Source organism: Balaenoptera physalus, assembly GCF_965194825.1.
Source record: "Balaenoptera physalus genome assembly, chromosome: 7".
In the NCBI taxonomy this organism is placed as follows: domain Eukaryota; kingdom Metazoa; phylum Chordata; class Mammalia; order Artiodactyla; family Balaenopteridae; genus Balaenoptera; species Balaenoptera physalus.
In genome coordinates this window covers 34,999,080-35,019,953 of record NC_138886.1, presented here as the reverse complement: position 1 = coordinate 35,019,953, position 20,874 = coordinate 34,999,080, and the positions used below count along the sequence as shown (strand labels likewise).

The window sequence follows — 20,874 nt, the reverse complement described above, 5'->3', positions numbered from 1 at the left end:
ATTGTGCCAAGGAGCATCTGAAGACTCAATTTTTAAACTTGTTAGCCTGTTGCTGACTAATTGTGCTAACTCCCCTTTCGACAGCTGTTTCCCTTAATTCAGATACAACTCCTTAGGTATGACAGCTGTCCTTCACACACAGCTTTTCTGAGTATGCATAAATCTGACTCAGGGGGAATTGAAAAAACAAACAAAAAAACCCCCACAGCTTTTTAATTTGTTCAAAACAGACATTCTGTCTGTTACATTTTGTGCTCTTAACCAGTGAAAGGAATCAATGGCATTTTAAGAAAAATTGTTCTATAAATGCTTGAGAAGTTTGCCAGGGTACAAAATTTGATAATTATTAATCAATTAGTCTTCTACATCCTTACTTCTTATCATTTCAGCTGCCAGACAGGAGTTTAAACGCTTATCAGTACTATACTTGCCAATCTAAGATTAACCAACATTTAAAAAACAATTTAGCATAGAAATACTTTATGTAATGCTTTGCTCTTCTTCAGTTTCAGGACTAAATGTTAAAATCAACAGAAATATCCAGATTTATGTGTTATTATACCATAACACGTTGTGACAATTTATGAATGTAAAAAAGTTTCATTTTTACATACTGAACACATAACAATATATTTTAAATTATAAAGTCACTACCTACCAGCTGTTTAACAATATATGTTCCTTGATAACACAAACCAAGTTACTTATACACTTGAACAACAAAATTTTGTCCATGTTCACTTTTAATTTTTACTGGAATGGCACTTGCATTACTTTCCAAAATTTTGCAAATTAAAGTTACTTCAACTAGTTTTGTCATGACTCTTTGGGTCTGTTATTAAACAGATAGAAAACTGTGGCTAACAGAAGTTAGCCAGTCATTTATTGACCGCTGTACTGAACTATTCTAAGAAATTTAAAGAACATTAGTGTACATTTAGGGTCTCAGATTTTTAAAAACAGGCCTGGACATAGGAAAAAGGAATGTAATGAAACCTTTCCAGACTTTACAGATTTAAAGCTTTCCCCCTCATTTTGTCCTACACACCAGGATCGTGTGAATAGGTTCTTAATTTGGCAAGAGAAGAAAGGCTAGTGTGCACAGTATTCTGTAGCAATGGACTTTAAAATTTTTCATGTTTATTCTGTGAACATGACTAAATTTCTTTGCTAAACTTTTCTCTAGATTTAAATTCTTTAACATGTATAATAATTCTTTGCAATTTATTGCAAAATTTATCTACCATAACTTTACATTTGTTTGCTACCTAAAACACTCAGCCTATGTCAACATTAGGAAACAAAGTTAATTAAGTTGACTTTCAAGCAACTCCAAGTGTCAAACTTCTGTGGCATAAGAAAACAGTGTAAAGTCTAAATGCTCACTGTAATTTATAGCCCACGTGGATAAGACCGAGATGTGATCCATCACAAAGGTCTCTGTGCAAAAACTGGGGAGAAAGCAATTGTAATTCTCAAAGGATGTTAACTCCCACAAGTCAGCAGGTCTGAGTCAGCATTCAGGACAAGATTAAACTGGGTTCTAGTCCTAGTTAGGACACTATCTTGTTACTATAAATACAAAGCAATGTCTACAATTTAAAAATCCATTTCTCTGGGCTTATTTTAATCTACCAAAGGAGAGACCAGACAAGTCCACTCCTCTTAAAAGTAACAACTTGTGATCTTTCCCCGAGATGCACTCAAGGTGACTCCAGATCCAAAGCGCCCGACCTGTGCTCTGGAACCACTAGCGGACCTGACCGGTCCTAGCACCCTTTGATTTTATGGAATCCTTTCGAAACAAGGTCAGAGGAAGCTCAGACTAGAAAGGGCACTACACACTTATTTAAGGTTTTCTGTTTCACAGCTTGCAAGTAGAGAAACAGAAGGTGGGGATTAAGACCAGCCGTGTACAGCTCTAAGGAGCAAAAAAACAAACAAACAAAAAGGGTAAATATAGCTGAGGCATCGACACGCTCCACCTAGATAAGCTTAATACTAAATAATTGGTACAGAGATTTTCAGTTAACAACAATGCCCCCCGCATCTCCAAAAAAAGCACTGTACCACCGAGTTTCCCACAACGCGAAGCAACATGGTGTCGCAGAATAACCATTGTCTGGCTGTGTGGCTGAACTTACCGCTCTCCAGGCGTCCATTTCCCCGGTCTGTGGTAAGGGGGAGGGGAGGGTGGCGGACGGGGTCGACCAGGCCCCTTCCGTCCCGGACATTCAACGGAGCCAGGGGTCCCGGAATCCCAGACCCCGAGGGGGCAGGCTCCCTTCCGCGGTCCCAACGCCGCTCTCCCGGGCCGCAGGCAAAGCCCGGCCCCTCCCCGCCCCGCTCTCGATGCGCGCCGGGAGGCACCTTCCTTCCTGGGGCGCGCCCAAATGAACGCACTGCCTCCTCCGCCGGAAAGGCTCGTTCCGGCAGTCGGACGGCGCTCCCGGCCCAGCGAAGCCCGGCAGCGGGCGGCAGAGCTGGGAGGCAAGAGCTGGGCCCTGCGGCTGCAGGTCCCACCCGGGATGGCGCGCGCGGGAACGGCGGGGCGCACCGGGGGGGCGCACTGCGCGCGCGGGGGGGGGGGTGAGTCCTCAACGGCCGCGCCAGAGGGCAGTGCAGGCGGCCTCCTCAGACCCTCTTTCGTGCTTCCACTCACTCCACGCGGAGGCCGGGGGAGCCCCGTGCTTTCCTCTCGGCCGCTTCCTGTACTCACCCATCGCCCCGGGCGCCCGGCTCCACGCCCGGTAGCGACCCGCCTGCAGGCTGGCGAGCTCGCGAGCCCGCGAGCCACCGAGCCGGCGCAGGCGCAGACCTTGACCGACCCGAGCTCAGGGCGGAGCGTGACGCGCTCTTTTCCGCCGAGCCCGGTCACGTGAGGGAGACGCTGCGGCACCGCCTCTCTCTAAACCCTCGGAGGGTCGAGTGACGCCGGCCAACTCCTGGCAGCGGTTCGGCGCGGCAGGGTAGGTGTAGGGTCACCCATCACACCTATTGTCAGGCTTTCGGGTTCCGCTTGCTGGAATACTGTACCCTTGCTGCCCTACGGTGGCCTTGCCGTGCCACAAACAGCCAACGCGTTCTCTAGTGCGCAGCCTGCGGGAGGACCACCGGGAAGTGATAGTGTGGGTGGCAAGCGCACGTGCGCCTAGGCCTTGAAAGTCCCCGCCTCGCTTCCCTTTGTATCCTTGGTTAGATTTCATCAAACCCTCCGAGTGGCCTTGTGTCAGTTACTGATACTGCAGTTCACAGAACACCTGTGTGTACTTTAGAATATACAAATCATTAAAAAACACTGTTTCTTTTCAGTCTCAGACAACTTGCACGTCTTGGACTTCACTGCACCCGGAGTTAGGAGGCCTAGATCAAGTCATAGCCCTGACCCTTGCTGGGGGTGACCTCGGACAAGTCACTGGTCCCTGAGCCCCAGATCTCTGAAAAGTAACGCCGGCCTTGCATGCATCCTTTGACCCTTGTAAGAATCACTGGGAATAATGATCTGACTCTAACTTATAAACTGGAAGGCACACAGATGTGAGGGGTTGAAGGAAACGGAAAGGTCAGCCTGGAGAGCAACAGCGAGGCTCCTCAGGAGGCTCATCCAATATGTGAAGCGTATGCTCTTCACTTGGGATTAGTCCAATAAGCAACTCCACTGGAGTGAAATACGGTATGGCTATAGGTGGGTGGCTCTCCTGGCCCACTTCCCCTGAGAGCACTTTGTAGATATTGACTCCAAAATTTTGTCTCATCTGCTTGAGCTGGCCTGATTAACTGCTTCTTGGGATGTGAGAGATCATGCTACCTAATTTCAGCAAATGTTCTGCTGAGGTACCTACTGTGTGCCATTGTGTTCTCTTCGGGGAACTTAGAGTCCAACGAAGGATATAAAAACAAAAACTCTGGAAGTTCAGATGCATGAGGGGCCTTTCCCCTTAAGAGAGAACTAGGGATGGCTTCATAGGGGAGGAGGTGTTTGAACTGTGCCTTGGAAGATGAATGAGTGGAACTTGGACTAGCAGAGAAAGTCATAGCAGCAGGAGATAAGATTGTAAAAGTCAGGTGGTGGGGTCTGATAGTGCAAATATTGACTGTCAGATGCAGGCATCTGGCATCTAATTAGTGTGCAGAGATAGATTTGGGGCTCCACAGGATAATGACAAGGCCACGCAGTAGCTTGGAGTGTTTAAAATCGGGCAACAGTTGGGGAAAGGCATTTATGTCAGAATTATGTTTGCCCTGTCTTGTGTGAACTCCTATTCAGATGTATTATTCGAAAAATAAATAAATCAGGCAGGCATCCAGCATGTTCATAAGCATAAATAATTCATTTCAGATTAGAATAGAGAGGTTATTCTCCTGTGGTAAAACCCGAAGAGGAGGCAAAGATTGAAATTAAACACACAATTGGGGGACAACAGACTTGAAAGAGTAGGGGAATCCAGGTTGACAGGCACACGCACGTCTGGAGCTGAGCCAGTCCGTTTCTTTTATGCTGCAGGTCACAGCGCTGGCCTCTGCTCCTCCAGCTCTTAGTTCCTCGTCAGAAACCTCCCAGGTCCTTAATTGGCTCTTCTTGGGCATGTGAATGTTAGAGATAAAAAACCTCTATTTTCTGATTCAGGATTCATCATAAAGTTATCCTTTCATTTTTCTGTCCTCATCCACTCATTGTTTTATTCATTCTTCAGTCTCTTATTAAACTGTTTTCCATACCTCCAGCCTCCATATCAGCTGTCAGATAACATCCTCTAACTCAGTTTTGATCATCTCAGTCCTCAGCTTAAAAACTTCCAAGGGTTCCCTCTTGCCTCCTCAACAAATCCAAACTCCTTAACTTGGCTCACGGGCTCTCGATGTCCTGGCCCCTCTACCTAATCTGTTCACCTCATCTCCAGCTACGTTCTGTGCTTCAGCCATGCGTAGTCTCTCAATGTTTTGCAAATCCTTGTTTCTTAGACCTTTTCCCCCCCTTTCACCACTGACTCTCAGCAATCAAACATGTTAACCCTTCAAGGCCCTTTGCCTTCTCCCCTGAAAAGCATTCTCTGATTAACCTGGGCAAACTTGGTTGCTCTTGCCTTTGCCTTCCCATAGCACAAAGTTTGGGGCACCTCTAATATCTGCTTATGTTATAATCATTTGTGAAGGTGTCTGTCTCCCTTTCCTACTAGGGCAGAGCTGTCTGAGTTGGTTCTGACCCTCCAGCTCAGTGCTTGGCAAAAAGGGTGTTTGCCCAAATAAAATGCTGGTGGAGAGGGTCTGGGTTCTTAGGAACAGGGCCATGGGAATGTTGCTGTTGGATCTTTGCTTAAGCACCTTCTACTCCCCCTCCCCCTCCCACCAAAATGCTTTCTAGAAACTTGTCTAGTGCATTCAGGCTCTATGGGCCCTTATGTCCACAAAAACAGCTTTACGCAAGCTGTCATCGGAGCCTTGGCTACCGTGAGTGGCTCTGCCCAGATAAGGTCACCAGCAGTGTTTCCCTAGCAAGGGGTCAGTGACCTTCCTTTCCCTTTTCAGCCACTCCCCTTCACACCCCCAGGCTCCAGCCACAGGCCAGCCACTGCTGGTTCACGTCCCTGCGTTCTTTTACAATGTCCTCTGTGCCTCAAAGGCTCTGCCTGCTTCATGGCAAAGTCCTGTTCACCCTTCATTGCTCAGCTTACACAGAGGTTTCTTGCTGCTTTTCCTGACCTAACTACCTGACACAGAGCTGCCCCACAGTGCTATCCTTTATGACTCGTATGCACTTTACAGATTGAAAAGCTAGATTCTAGCAGACCTACTATGAAGTCAGAATTTCCGGGGGAGAGGCCAGTTGGCCTCTCTAGCTCCAACACAAGCCTCAGGCAGTTCTTCTCAAACTCTTTGGGAAGCAACAGTTCTAAACTGATACCCTGACCCATAATAGTAACCTAAAGTTTGAAACCCAGGGACCTGCAGGGCTCAGGAATGTGTGTGTGAATAAGCCTGCAGCCCAGAGAGGAAACTGGGGTCTAGTCCTAAGGAGAAATGATCAGGGCTTGAAACAGACATATACCAAGTGCTGTGAGTGCGCAGAGAAGAGCGAAAATGCACTAGCTGCAATCAGGGAAGGCTACCTGGAAGAGGTGACCCATAAAGCATGACTAGGACTTAAAACAAGGTGGGCTCCAGAAGAAGCATGGGATGGGAAGAAGTGTGTAAGGAAGGAGACACCAGGTTTCTCATTCTCCCTGACCTCATTCCTGTTCCCCAACTTTGCCTTTGTCCCAGGCACACCTACGGGCAGAGCCTATGCCCCCTGGTAGCTCTCAGGGCTCAGAACAATTGCCAACCTCTGGGTGGGATCCTGGGACACTTTACTTGGTATCTAAGTGACACATACTTGTGAAATACAAACACATTTTTATCTAGCAAGGACTGAGTCAATAAAACAACATCAAACATTTGCACAATAGTCTTTGGGTCGTCCAAGCAGTTACTTGATAGTCATTCCCTCTGGTTTACACATCATTTGTGTGCTCAGGGAAGTCCTGTGACCTGCTTGAGCTCAGTATGTATTGAGAGGTGAGGCTGGGACTGCACCGCCTCCACCATTTTTGAGAAGAGAAACACTGTTGAGAACTGGTGCCTGGCACTTGGGGAAGGATCTGTGGATGGTGAGCTGCAGGCAGCGGGGAGACTGGCCCTTTACACAGGACTCTCTAATCATAAGGCACCTGAAGAGCTTGTTACCAGCACAGGTTCCTGGTGTCCACCCAAGACCTACTGACTCAAAATCTCCCAGAAGGGCTTAGGAATTTGTAATTTACAAGAGGCCCACGTGAACTATATGATGAGGCAAAGGTGGGATGCACTGAACTAGACGTGGCATGTTGCAAGGTCAGCAGACCTGGGTTTGAATCCTAGAACCACCACTTCCTGGTTTTGTACCTGGGGCAAAGCTCTCCCCCTCTCAGAGCCTCAATATCCCCACTTCAGCATGAGGATCCTTCCTGAGCCCACCTTCTGCCTCCCTGAGGGAGGCTTCCCCGATGGCAGACCCAGCACGACGGAGGCTCATTCTCCTTCACATGGTGGGCATGGAGGGGGCAATGGAGGCTCAGGAAATATGTCACCCGAAGCTCTAAATGTCACCCTTCTCTTTTGTTCTGGGAAGAAGGGACTCTGTAGTTCCCTCTCGATCCTGCTAACCTTTGGGCTGTGACTGTCCTCTGGGGTGTGAGGTACAGAGCAGGAATGCAGGGCCCCCACCACTAAACTGAACTGATGCTTTTCCCAGCAGCCACTTCACCTTCTAAGCCTCAGTTTCTCACCTGCTCTCATGGTGGGGGACCGGTGTGCGCACAACGTGTAGGGCACACACAGTAAGCCCGCTGTAAATGGGAACTTTTACCATTGTTAAATCATTTAACAAATACTTATTGAGCACCCGCTATGTGCCAGGAGCTCTCCTAGACCCCTGCTTATGTGGAGTCTACATTCTAGTGGGTGGAGACAGACAAATAATGAACATGATATGTGTTTAATATTTAAACAGTAAAGACACTGCATGGATTTGATGCTTAAACAATAAAGACAATAAATAGGTTCAATACTGAAATAAACAGATGTGACAATTATTTAAATAGTAAACACAACAGCTGCTTATTATTTAAATAATATAGTATGTTAGCATTAATTTAAATAAATAAAGATGGGGCAGCAGAAGATGCCGCGGTAGGGGGGAATGGAGAGAGCCACTCTGGACTTCAGTCTGGAGAGGAAACGGATCTTGAGCGCTGATCCTTCATGATGTTCAATAGAGCTGGGGCATTTTTAATTTGTAAAGTGGACTCACTCCTCTTTCACCTCCTAAAATGCCCCAGCCTTCCTGGAACCCCAGACCTTCTTTCCTTTGAAATCCTGTGGCTGTAATGACCCCTGCCTTTCCTATGAAAGCTCACCTTGTTCTCATCCTAGCTGACGTCTGAAGTTTGACGAAAGCTCAGGCATGCGCAGGGCGTTCATCCAACGCTGCGTGTAATCTTTGCAATAACCCGTGAGGTCACTTCTCGTGCCATTTTACGGTGGAGGAAATGGAAGCTTTTTGCACATTGCCCACGTCACACAGCTGGAAAGGATGGAGTTAGGATATGAGCCTGGGCTTCAGTTTCTGTCTCTGTAACAGGCCAAGTGACTTAACAGCTGCCTTTCCCTCCCCCTGAGACTGGCTGCAATGCTGAAGAGAACCACATGAGGGCGCCAGAACCACACTGGTGACATCCTGCCACCCAGTCAGATCATGGCCCCTTCAAAACTGTCCCCCAAAGCCAGAGATGATACTAGTCACTGGAGGCTGGGACGCTCCCACTCAGGAGGGAGCAAGAGAGAAGGAACTGGCTCATAAACTCTGTCCTAGAAGAATCCCCACCCCTACCCCAGTCTTCCCAGAGCTGCTGCACTGGCCAGGGTAAACCTCTGAGCTGGCCACCCTCAAGCACCCGTGGTATGTGGAGATGGACTTGCTGTGTGTCTTTGAGCAACCTCCTATCCCTCTCTGAACCTCAGTTTCCGGCCCACGCCGCTTGGTCTCTGTGCATAGATGAGGGAGGGCAGGTCGTCCACCACTTCCTGTCGACTAGTTGAGGAAGATGTTTCCTGTGCTCAGCTTCCTGCTCCAGGTCACCAGCTCGTTCCAGGCCCTGTTTCATGCTCAATGTTTGTTAAATTGAACCAAAATGGAAATAAAAAACTCCCCCAAACATAAAAGTGACCACAAGAGACATTTTTCTCTTCTCTCTTCAGGAAATATTCCTGGTCACAGAGCACTGGCATTGGCCTGGTGGGCCCAGGAACATGCCAGGGCTTTGCCATCCCTTGAACAGGGAGCCGTGTGTGTGTGTGTGTGTGTGTGTGTGTGTGTGTGTGTGTGTGTGTGTGTGTGTGTGTGTGTGTGCCGTGGTGGGAGGCGTGCTCTGAGGGGCTTAGGAGTTGGAGGTGTGGATTCTGGGTCATTGGAATATGGAATCGAAGCCTGAGACTTGGGGGTAGTGGGGGAGGAAGAGGCCCACTGGGGCACAGCGGGCCACAACCTTGGGAGAGAGGGAGAGGCAGTGAGTTCCTCCAGGGCCAGGTGGGGGTCGGCCTCCACTCCAGAGCAGGCTTCCAGGCGAGCCGGGAGTCCCTATGCCTCCTCAGGTGCTGACCTGTGTGTGAGGAAGGGGCTTGGGCTGCAGACCCTCCTGCTCAGGCTGCATAAGGACATCATCATGATGATGGCATGAGGGCACACAATGGGAAACAGTGTGCCAGTCACGCCCTGCCTGCCGCTCTCCAGAAAACAGGCCAGCATCTCCTAGTCTTCAGGGAGACCAAAAATGACTTCCTGCCACAAGGGGATGAACGCCCCTCTCCTTGCCCTGCTCTGTTCTTCTACCTCCACCGGATGAAGCCCTCGGAGGCCCAGAGACCTTGCCATCTCCTACCACGCAGGCTGTGCCACACCAGGCCTATCTGACTCCCCCGACCATCCCCCCACCTGTTACCTCTGCCGGGAACACCAGGCTTCCAGGCTCCCTACTCATCCGCCAAGGCCCAACTGTTCCTGACCCGCTGCAAGCAGATTCAACTCCCCCTCATCTGGGCACCCACGGCCCCCCTCTATTACATCACGTGTAGTTGCCTGTTTGTTTTTCCGCCACACTGGAAACTTCCTGAGGGTAGGGGTTGGGTCCTATTCTCCTCTGTATCCACCAGGCCCAAGGACTGGTAGACACTTAACAAATGTTTGCTGAACAAATTAATTTGTTTCCATTTAACAAGCTCATTAGGGCTCTAGCTTCCTCTTAATTAGGAAGCAGGAAGGTTCCTTCTTCTTGCAAGATCCACCTTTGGGGGATGATGGCAGAACTTCAGCTTCTGCGAGTAGGCGGCAATCAAACTAGATCCTGGGGCACACGTTTGCATTTTAAGGAAATAAAACATGCGTGCTCAGTGAGGTACATTTAAACAAGACACTTGTGTATTAAAAGCTTCACATTAAATATACATTATACAGCTTATCGCACAGAATTATTGTATCAGTAGATCTTTACAGGACACTTTTTCGCAGTAGGTGGCAGTCCCAAGGCTCCTGGCAGTGACACAACAGCCCTGAGGAGAGGGGAGGGGCTGGGGGTTGTCAGTGCCTAGAGGGTACCTGAGTGGGTCTCTGGGGGGTTCTGGAAGGTGCTCCTGCATCTACAGCCCTGGGCTGTGCTGGCTCCACCGGACAACTTGCCCCATTTGTCTTTGCTGGTAACCGATTCTGGAAGGTAGAGACAGACATGGCAGTTTGCTGGATGACCATCTGATCCAGCCAGGACCCTTCATAAGCATCGATGGGCCAACTCCAAATGCCAGCCTGCCCTGTCTGCCCATTTCTGCACGCACTGTCCCTGGGGTCTGTGAGAGCACATGGTAAGCCTGGCTGTCTGTCCCTGCTGGGCCCTTGGTCAAGTGACAGCAAGCACTTCCCTGAAGCCGGCCAGAGCTCGGTGTTCCAAATCTTAAAAAGGCAATCTCCAGGTCCTGTGACTGTAGGAGAAGCAGAGCGTCTGCCAAGGGCTCCACCTGTTGAGGCCAGGCCCTTGCTGGAAGTTACATCATGATTCCCCTCTGCTCACCCACTGGCCACTGAGGGGCACCAGCCTGGAGCTGCCCTGGGAGGGGAGGCACAGCTCAGCTGGGATTGGCTGAGCTTCCTGAAGAGGAGCCTTTTCACCATTTTCTTTAGAAGAGGTGCTCTGTGAGCCTCTCTCCTGACAGGCAGGTGGGCCATCTCTCCCCACAAAGCCTCCTTTCTTTCTGGGCTGTCATCTTGTTCTGGGGCGGGCGGGGCACTGCCCAAAGGGCCTTGACTCCTCAGTGCTCAAGGACATTACTGCTAAAGTGGTTGGGACATTATGGTCAATAATGAAGCCAGCGATGGAGGGAAAGAAAGGGGAAAAAACCCAACAGTCCTGTGGCTCTGAGCAACGCAGCCTGTTAGGGGCTAGAGGTTGTGTTCTGAGACAAAATGCTGAGGCGAGATATTGTGTGGCAGGGAGGTTTTTTTTTTTCCCTCAAAGAAATCCAGCTCATTTTTTCCCCCATTAATTGGCAGCAGATGAAAAAAAAAAAAGCCAAAACAAAACCCAAACCAACGCCAGTAACCTGAATGTGAGTGTTTCTGAAAGGGAAAAGCTGTTTCAATTGTTAGATGTCCAAGAAAACATGAATACACGCCGACAGAGGAAACGGTCACAATTAGAGGAAGAAGAGGGAGAGGTTCATAAAATTAAGGAAAAAAATTCCTTTTAGCAGCTCCCATCCTGTAAGCTGGCTCCTCTGCCGGCCTCAGTCCCAAGGGGGAGCTGGCGGTTGGGCCTCCCGGGGAAACTTCAGGAAGACGAAGGCAGGGGAAGGAGGGAGGGCCCAGGAATCCCTTAAAAGAGCAAAGGCAAGACCAGAGGGTGAAGCAGCCTCGCTTTTCCTCAGACCACAGGCAGAGCCTCTTCTGAGGAGAGGTCTGCTCTGAAGACTGTCCACTGAGAAGGGTCGTGGGCTCCTGCACTGCCCCACCTGTGGCCTCAGGAAGGGCCCTGTGGGAATCTGCACTTGCTGGAGGACGAGGCACTAATGCAAAATCCACCCCACCCCCGGCTCCATGGGCTGCCTTCCTCGTCCCCAACCTCTAACTGGATCCTTGGGATCCAGTCTCCTTCGGCACCTCTGTTTGGATAAGTGCCAACTCCTCACTCATCGTCTCACTCACCAGAAAAATAAATAAATAAAGAGGAAAGCGTGAATCATTCCAGGTACTCCTGCCTTAAAGGATGTTTTGGAAAACGCAAAGCAGGTAAAAGGTCAGGATTGAGGCTTTGGAGACTAGACCCAGGCCATAGGCAACGAGGCAACCATGAGGTGGACGGGCCTGTGGGAGCCATGGGTGGGAGGGTCTCGGGCTGCCCGGACTGAGACAAGGACTCGGGAGGCTGACCCAAGAGTTGGACTGGGCAGGAAGCAGATGCCAAGGAAACAGCTTTGGCCACAACCCACTAAAATCCACGGCAGCCACCTAAAGGGGCACGGATTCTAGTCCTGCCCTGCCCTGGCTTGACAGGTGGCCGGGGCAAGTCCTCTCTCCTCGCTGGGCCTCTGTCTCTAATGTGAACGGTGAGTCGGAAGCATCGTGGAAGGCCTGGCAGTGCTGGTGATGTTCAAACTCGGTTCAGCCCCCTCCTGCCGGGGACGATGGTCTCCAAACTTCCATTGTGCTCAGACCACTGGCAGGCAGACTGAGGTGTGCTTGGCGAAGGCGCTGACACTTGTGCTCTCTCTGGATCCCTTGCACCTCCTTCAGTGGATGGAAGCCATGCCTTTCATGCTGCTGGGTGGGATTCTTCTATTTCTTCCATTGCATTTAACATGCATGGTGCGGTGGTAGGTGGGTGGGAGGGAAAGGAAGGGGAACTGAGTAACAGCAATCTCACTGAGGGTCTGCTCTACGTGAGCAAGACCCCCGCTCCTGTCAAGGGCAGGGGCTACATAGGGGTGGAGTGTGGGAGTGTGTGTGCGGGTGTTCTTATCTGTGTGGAGGCAGTGCGGATGACCAGGAGCTCCGGCTCCATGTCCCCTGAGAGGTCAGGATTTGCCTTCTCCCAGGAGCAGGGTGACAGCAAGGCCATGATGTAGAGCCAAAGCACTGGCTCTAGAGCGTCCTCTGCTTATGGGCTGTGTTAACTTGGACAAGCTACTTTCCCTCTCTGAGCCTCCTTTTCCCCACATGTTAAATGCCTCACAGGGTAGCAGTGACCCCAGTCAATGGGGAAAGCCCTTTATGCACCGCTGGGTGCTGTGCACCTGAGGGGTTAACACGGACCTGCCATCACTGCACTGCTGTAGGCAGAAGGGGGAGCATGGGCGCTGAGTCAACATGTGAGGCTACCATTGCTGGAGCCTGAATGCCCCTTCCTGCAGCTTGACTCTCAGGGGGCAAAGCAAACCCCTCTGCCCCAGCCCTGAGCTGGGGGCTCTGCTTCCTTCCCGCGTGCCCAGAGGGGACACACCTTGCTCTGGGGACGAAACCCGCAGGTAGGCACTGCCCCCCCCACCAGAGACCCACTGCAGTATATTAAAAAAAGGGATAAGAATATATATTAAATGACTATTTTATTTACACACCCTATTCATAAATAATTGAATCCTTTTTTTGACTGCACAATGATTCCTTGGAGATCTCTTAATGATTACGCTGAATGACTAAAAGTGGATTAGTGGGCTTACATCTGTGTGTGGCCATGTTCTCCCACGTATGTGCTCACACTCGCACACACACGCTGACACACACACACCAGAGGGGAGGCGGGATTCCCGGGGCCTTCAGGGCTCTCAAAGCACCAGCATTTGGCTCCCAGCACCAGTGGGGCCCCAGTGGGAAAACTGCACCCCGTACACAGGTGTGAATTCCTGACAGCTGGAGAACAAAGAGCCGCAACCCCGGGAGCTCCCGCCCCGCCCCTCGGAGCTGCTCTCCTTTGTTCATCCTGGAAGGCTTCTCTTTGGATTTGCAAATATTTTAATTCACAGAAACTCGAAGAGGGGTTGGGGGTGGGGGCTGCGGTGGCGAGCTGGCCGTCCCTCAGTCTTTATCCAGGCCTTCTCCAGCCCCCGTGAGTGGCAACAGCATTCTAGAGACATGCAGTGGTGTGCTAGTACCATACACACGACACAAACTGGACACGGCTGGCAACAGCGGCCGGGCGGGTCGGCGGGGGCCACCGGCTCCTCCACGTCTGGGCCCCGTCACAGGGCAGGGAGGGGCTCACAGGGTCCGCACAGCCACGGGGTAGAGGAGGGACAAGTGCTCGGCCCCTTTGATGGGCAGCTTTCTGGTGGTGTAGTAGTGGATGACTTCTGGGACACTGTCGAACGGGGGGCTGTTCTGACCCAGGACGTATTTCTCTTTGGTTTTGGCCAGTTTCATGTGCATGAAGCCCTGGTTGCTCCTGTGAACAAAGCGCAGAGGTTATTAGGATGTGCAGAATGACGAAGGCCCAAGATCAATCAGGAAAGCAATTCCCAGAGAGCTACTCACTTTTGCTCTGAACCGAGGTGTGTCATGAATTCACACTCATTATTCGAGAGAACTCTCCCTCTGGCCATATTCCTGCTAAGGTGTGAAGATTCCTTGCTGCCTGGGACAGAAGAGATCCCAGCCAAGAAGCAGCCTTGAGCTGCACCTCTCCCAGCCAGGAACAGAGTCCAGGATCGGCCGAAATGCAGCTGCACCTAAGAGCCCCCTCAATCCCAGCAGCAGACAGGGAATCAGCGGCAAACACGGCTGCCGGAGAGTCTTTCGACCTCGGGAGCTTTGAGGGACTTCCTCAGGAAAACAAAGAAACCGCCAAACTTGGCCCCTCTTCCTATTACTGATGCAGATGAGAATTTAAGCCTTGCCTAGCAGGCACAATGTTTAAGTCCCCAGTGCCCTGACAAGTAGGCAGGACAGGGGTCATCACCCCCAGTTTAAAGATTAGGAAACAGAGTGTGGCAGGATGACAGGCGAGCTGTTTTCCAAAAACTGATGCTCTCTCTTCAGTAGTAAGGAACTGCCCAGCCAGGGACTACATTTCCCAGCCTCCCTTGTAGCCACTGTAGTCACGTGACTAGTTTAAGCCAATAGAATCTGGGGAGAATGTGTGCTCCCCGGCTTTGCCCCAACGCTGGCACTCTCCTGTCTGTGCTTCCTCTCTCTGCTCAGTAAACCCTGCCTGCCTCCTTCTCCAAGGCCCAGGCTGAGTGTTGTCTCTGCCAGGAAGTCTTCCAGGTTCCCACTGGCAGAGCTCCTTCCTTCTTCCAGCTGCACAGAGGATATAACGCCTCCATCAGCACTTGCCTTGCTGAACTGTGATTACTTATCCATCTTCTCAATTCCCCTGAGAGCTCCAGAGCACTGCACAGGCTCTGTGCCCACCATGCTCGGCATCTGCTGAAACGGGTAGTGGATGGGTTCCTCGGAGATCAGAGCAGAGCCCTATGTCCGTGACCCTCGCAGCTTGCCAGCTGCACCAGCATGCTGGGTGGGGTGTTGTTTCCACCTGGCCCTAGCAGACCTCTCTCGCCTCCCACTCAGGACTCTGGCCACATGGGGTCACTAACCCCTCCGTCAACCTGCCTGTGCTCAGGCTGCCCTTTCCCTGCTCACTCAGCTCCAAGATTTAGCCACCACACTTGTGGATGCTTGGTTTCCAAAGCACAGTCCAAATTTACTGAGGGTGTGTCACTTAGTGAGAAAGCTGGGGCTCTGACCTCCTGAGCCTTCTCCAGAGCCCATCCTTGGGCACTGATAACTTGTGAGCAGCCCTAGAGGCCCAGCTCCTGGGAGACCAGGCCCACCACAGGCAAGGCCGAGACCTCCGTGTGGACACAGGTTTGCAGTTTGTAGCCCGTCTGAGCTTTGATTCTTCTTGCTTCAGCTGTTCCCACATTTCTTCCATCCAGGACCGGGCTCCCCACGCTCAACGGCGCCTGCTCTATTAATGCGTCAATTTGGACTCCAGGACCATTTTCAAATGGGCAGAGCAAATGTTTAATGAAGTGCAGGCACTGAGCAATACATCTGCTCATAATAACGTATTTAGAGATGTCACCCTTAGCTTAAAGGAAATCGTTCGGAGAGCAATTATGTTTCAAGAGAGAATAATTCCTGTAAAGAACTGAAATTTAAATCAAGATTTTTTAAGGCTGACAATGTTCTAATTACAGAGCCTGTGGCAAGTTCTGCTCCTCAGTGTAGGGTCATTTCATCGGAGAATTGCCTTGTCACATCTGAGAAGGAGGAGGCACACTTGCTTAAGCCGTTAGAAAGGAACTGGTGCGCGCCTTAAGTGAAAAAACGTGCAACTCCCTCTGTGTGAAGACTCCGCTATCTGCTACCCACATCCATGGAGAGATGGCAAATCTGTGCTGGCCTGGAAAGGACTGTAATTGCTTGAATGCAGGGCTGAAATTGTGTGGCTAAAAAAACCGGGGACAGTTAAAAAGCTTTGCACTCTTGAAGACCACGTGCTCAGCTTTGCCTGGAGAAGGGGTGTGTATGGGAGAGAGCAGAGCTGGAGCTGCAGGTGAGTGACATGGGCGGGTGTGTGTGGCCTTGGACATGTCATGCCCTCTGTGTGGGGTGATATTTTGGGCTTTATGTACCACAGTCTACAGCTGGGGCTGCAAAGCGCAGGATGTGTTAGATCACAGCAACCAGTTGTGAGCTGGTCTGAACGCCAAAGCTCTGATGGCACTGCAGGTACAAAGTTGCAGGGGGAGCTGATTTAATTTCTAAGGAGGTTAAAGAAAATAACTCATACGGGTTAATGGGATATTTTCACACCCGTTGTTCTTAAAATATTCAGCGAGGGAAGTGGGCAGGGATGGTGGTAACAGAGGACAGAGCCAGAGACAGAAGCTGAAGCTCCTCTGTTCCCAGGCCGAGGGCTTGCGAGGTCACCAGATATTAGAAACTTCACACTAATGCCTCCACCTCAACGGACCCAGGCAGCCGCTGGTACCTTCCCGCAGTCCCTTCTGACTCTCCAGGCCTACTGTTAGTTCTTCTGACGCTCGTATTTCAGTACACACTAGTTTATAACCCTGAGCTGGGCTGTACTGAGGGGGCAGGCAGTTACAAAGTTCGGAGCCCAAGGCAGAGAACTCAGGCCCGTGACCCCTGAGTCCAGGGCCTGACCATTCCCAGCAGAGGGAGAGCTGGCCCTCACCCTGCAGCCCCGGCAGGAACGGCCCTTCCCCCTGGGCTCACGCACTGCACCCTCTGGTTCTCTGGACCTGAGGCTCTCCTTGGACCGTACTGGGCTCATTCCCTGCCCCCACTGGATCCATGGGGAGACTAACTGGATGGCCTCTGAGGGTGCTTCTGGGCCTAACGTCCTGGATTCCATGTGTATGAGCATAATCTGCTGCCCATGCGGTGAGGGCTTCCTGCAGGAAGGGGTCTAGGCAGCCTCACGCCCCACACCCCTCCACTGCTGCCCACGGCCTCCAGTGCCGCTGTCACAGGGTACTGGCCCGGATGGCCCTCAGGCTGATGTGTCCTGGGCACTTCCTGTGAGCCAGGCCATGTGCTAAGCACTGAGACTCAGATGGGAGGTGGTTGACCCGGGGTCACACAGCAATCAGCAGTGGCCATGCTGCTTCCTTCCCTGGTGGGCCTTTCCCAGAGCCCACGCTCCTGACCTCAGCGCTGTCCAGCTCCAGGAGAGAGCCCTACTTAGCCCCCAACACTCCACGTGAGGCCGGGTGCGTGGTGGGCGAGAGGCATCAGAGCCTGAGCAAGTGACTCCTTGACTCTGAGCCTCAGTCCCCACCACACCCACCCTGCAGGGCTAATGACGGGTCAGAGCAGCATAGGGGCTGGCAGTGAAAGGCCATCCCGGGGATCGGGGACAGTGTGTCCTGACTGGCGGAGCCCCCAGCCATGGAGGGACGATCACACGGAGTTGGTGGGCCCTGCGAGGTAAGGAGGCTTTCTTTCTGAGATAATCTGTCAAACCCAGACTTATGCAAAGGTCAGGCAGAGCCTTGTCAGCACATACCTACGGGGTGTGCTGCAGTGATATATCCTGATCGGTCACAAGGTCCCCACGAGTGAGGTGCCGCCTAACAACAGTTGAAGATTTAAAAACAGCTGCCAGGGATGGCTTTAAAGACTCCCAACTCTACTTAGAAGACGACATCCAGCACAAGAAGAGAAAAGATTAAATTTTCCAGGGAGAAGAGAGGGTGCATCAGACAACCAGCATGCCCAGGGACGCTGCGGTGCTCTGGACGCTGCTTTTGGAGCAAGCAGCAACCTGGGGACCATCTCGTTTCACCCTCTTGGGGTACCCTGGAGGAAACAGGTCAGAGAGAGCAGCACTCTGGCTCAAGGCACACAGCAAGGTAGGCTGAGGTTATGGCAAGAACCTGGGGCCCACGCGTCCAGGGCCAGGTGGGCCGGGTCCCAGGCCACCTCCCATCGTCGCTTCTGAGAAGGCATGGGTCCCCGGGGAGCTCAGACAGGCCGCCGCCTGCCAAGCTCCTGTGTCAGCCCCATCTCCTTTGATAGGACATCATGCGAGAGCTAAGTCACAATTAGGGGTGTCTCCAGTGGGTGACCTGACTAATGAGTCTTGTAAGGCTGGTAGAGGCTGGGGATGCTGTGGCTGTCAGGGCGTTCAAATGGCTCATTATCATCACAAAAACACCTCCTCATCACCAGGATTATCAAACGTGCCTGGCACGCTGGGCCTAATAACAGACCCCACCTTGTCTCATAATCATGGGCTTTAATAAAACATCACTCAGCCTGCAGCTGCTGGCCCGAACGGGGTGCGAGGCCTCACCTCTTGCTTTTAGACCTAATTGCTTGATGCATATTTCATGAAGAATCTTGGGTAATAGTTATGTTAAATCGCTTCCTTTCATGATGAAGTGACTTAAAAATACTTGCATATAATATTTATGCAGGAGAAGGCAAGGAAATTGCCCTTTGGGACTAGCATGTAGGACCTGGTTACAGGAAACCACACACAGAGGTGATCTCTGGTTTACCTCTATTGAAAGGCGGTTGGGGAGCAGCTCTCTTCACTGAGATGCCCCAGAACGTTGTACCTCAGCTCAAAACCATCCAGGGCTCCCCACTGCCACTGCAGAATGAATGCTCGAACCCCACTGTGCACCAGGCACTGAGCTGAGCCACTGCTACATGTTACCTCATTTAAGCCCACGGCAAGGTTGATAAGTTGCTTGGTGTGACTACCGTTGTTTACAGATGGGGAAACTGAGGCTGAAGGGGGTTGTGTGCCTTGTCCCGTGGGACACGGTGGGACCAGGATTTCACTGTGTCTGTCTGACTTTGAAGCCTGTGGTACGCATTCAGGGCCCTGACACCACCACTGCAGCCTCATCTTCCCCCGCTCAGCCACCCAGCCAGACGGATCCAGGTGTCCAGGTCCCTGCAGCTCTGTGAGCTCCTGAGGTCAGGAACTCTGTTCACTGGGACGTTTCTCAGCAGGTCAAGCCTTATTCCCCTTTGGGCCCTCAGCACATGCCTGGCACACAGCCGAGCACGCCGTTCAGCTGTCCATCCATCCACCCAGCAGCTATCTAGTGAGCGTCTATCTTGAGCCAGGAAATGAGGCCCCGTGCATCCTCCTCTCTGGACTGTAAGCTCCAGAGGGCAGGCTGGTGGCGACTCCGCCAGGTTCCCGAGTGCGGTCCAGCCAGGGTAGAAGCTGCCTCTTTCAAGACCAGACACGGTGGCTGCTTTGCCTGGTCAGCATTGGTCCCAGGAGGAGCCAGCTTAGTGAGGGGCAGAGCCATGGGGAGAACCTAGAGGGTCACCTCTGCAGGGGGTACAAAGGCACCTGCCTCTCAAATTGGAAAGAGAAGTCTCACTTGAGGGAAGCCACAGGCCACAGAGAAGAATGGGTCAAACCTTTTTCTTTCCTTGGGATTCTACAAGAAATCATTCCCGGGGACAGAGCCAGCCAATGCCCCTGCCCAGGCCTAGATAAACAAAACGAATGTGACGCAAGTTCCCTCCTGAAACCACGTCTTCCTGAGGGCCCAGCCCCTCCATGCTCTGGGGCCCAGCAGATCTCAAAGTGGCTGCATCTCTTCCTCTTCTTGTGGGTTATTTTAATTAAAATGTTGAATCTTACATTGTGCAAAGATTCCTGAGGCCAGATCGGTTAAGAGGAGAGGAAGGATGAAATTGGGCATCTGAAAGCCCTCAACAATTGGTTGCAGGATGATTCTCAGGGGAGGGAGGTGTCACCTGCTCTCCATGAGCATGACAACAGCTACCAGCATTCACCCTCAGAGCCCTCGGAGCACAGGTCTTGTGATCAGCGTGGAGAGGGCATGAGACCAGCCCATCAGGTCCTTCTGACCCCACAAGTGGGCACCCAAGTCGGGGTGGAGATGGACACGGACATTTGTATCGAATTAACTGGGCATAGGTGAGTTCTAGGCCCGGCTCTAATGCTGATCTGCTGTGACGTTGGGTGAGGGAGCATCCCAAGGGAGCCAGCCTGGAGGGTGACCATGGCAAGATACCTCCTGCCTCCATGGCCACCTAGGGGCCTACAAAACAGGTACTTCCTGCCATAACCCCGTCCCCTGCTCAGCAACGCTGCCTCTGCAAGCAGATGGCTCTGATTCAGGACGTCTACTCTTTGACCTCCTGGGAGATGGGATATTTTGCTGGGTAAGTGTCTACAGAGAAACTCCTCGTCACATCTGTGAAACAAGCCACTCCAGAAACACTCATGAGTGCCTGCAGAGAAGCATGTTCTGAGAAGAGCCCTGCCTGCTGTGGGAAAAACATACCCAGATCTCAAGTGATGGGGGCCTTCAGGGGAAAGGAACCTGGTTGACATCTCCTGAGGATGTCAGGCTGGCATCTGCACATGCTGTGAACTACCAGCACAGGGCCTGGGAGCCTGGCAGAACAAACGTGTACAATGTGATTGCCACCGCTGCCGTTGGTCTGTGACTGGACCAACCTGTGGCTTCACAAAGAAGCTGGGAGGGCTGGCATTATCTGCAAGACACCCACTGCACACACGAGAACACCAAGGGCCAGAGGGAGAGGCAACCTGCTTGAGTCACAGCGAGAGGACACCAGGGCTTTCTGAGCCAGGGGACCAGGACGTGAGTCCTTCTAGTTGTGTGTCGGGGTTCTCCAACTGTGCAATGCATGGGGTGAGGGGCACGGAGGCCCTTTCCAGCTGAGATGTTCTAGGGGTTGAGGAAGCTGGGGGAAGGGGCTTATGAGGTCACATGCCACCCACTGCCTTCCGAAATAGCCTTCAGGGGGACAAGCCAAAG

The 20,874-nt window shown here is 51.8% G+C and overlaps 1 protein-coding gene and 1 long non-coding RNA gene across 4 annotated transcripts in view; one reads left to right on the top strand and one right to left on the bottom strand.

Moving 5' to 3' along the window:
* Positions 1–20,874, bottom strand: part of SHB (SH2 domain containing adaptor protein B) — a 148,289-nt gene that overhangs the window by 1,241 nt on the left and 126,174 nt on the right. The window contains exon 6 of one of the 3 annotated variants that reach the window (XM_082468686.1): positions 2,663–13,997. In XM_082468686.1, coding sequence (XP_082324812.1) covers positions 13,814–13,997 — 184 coding nt within the window. In that variant the 3' untranslated portion in view covers positions 2,663–13,813. Of the gene's footprint in view, positions 1–2,662; positions 13,998–20,874 lie in introns of those variants that run through there. The other 2 variants (XM_082468685.1, XM_082468688.1) reach the window with 2 other exon arrangements.
* The window catches only part of LOC309663979, a 141,282-nt gene that overhangs the window by 77,743 nt on the left and 42,665 nt on the right, over positions 1–20,874 (top strand). The window lies entirely within an intron of this gene.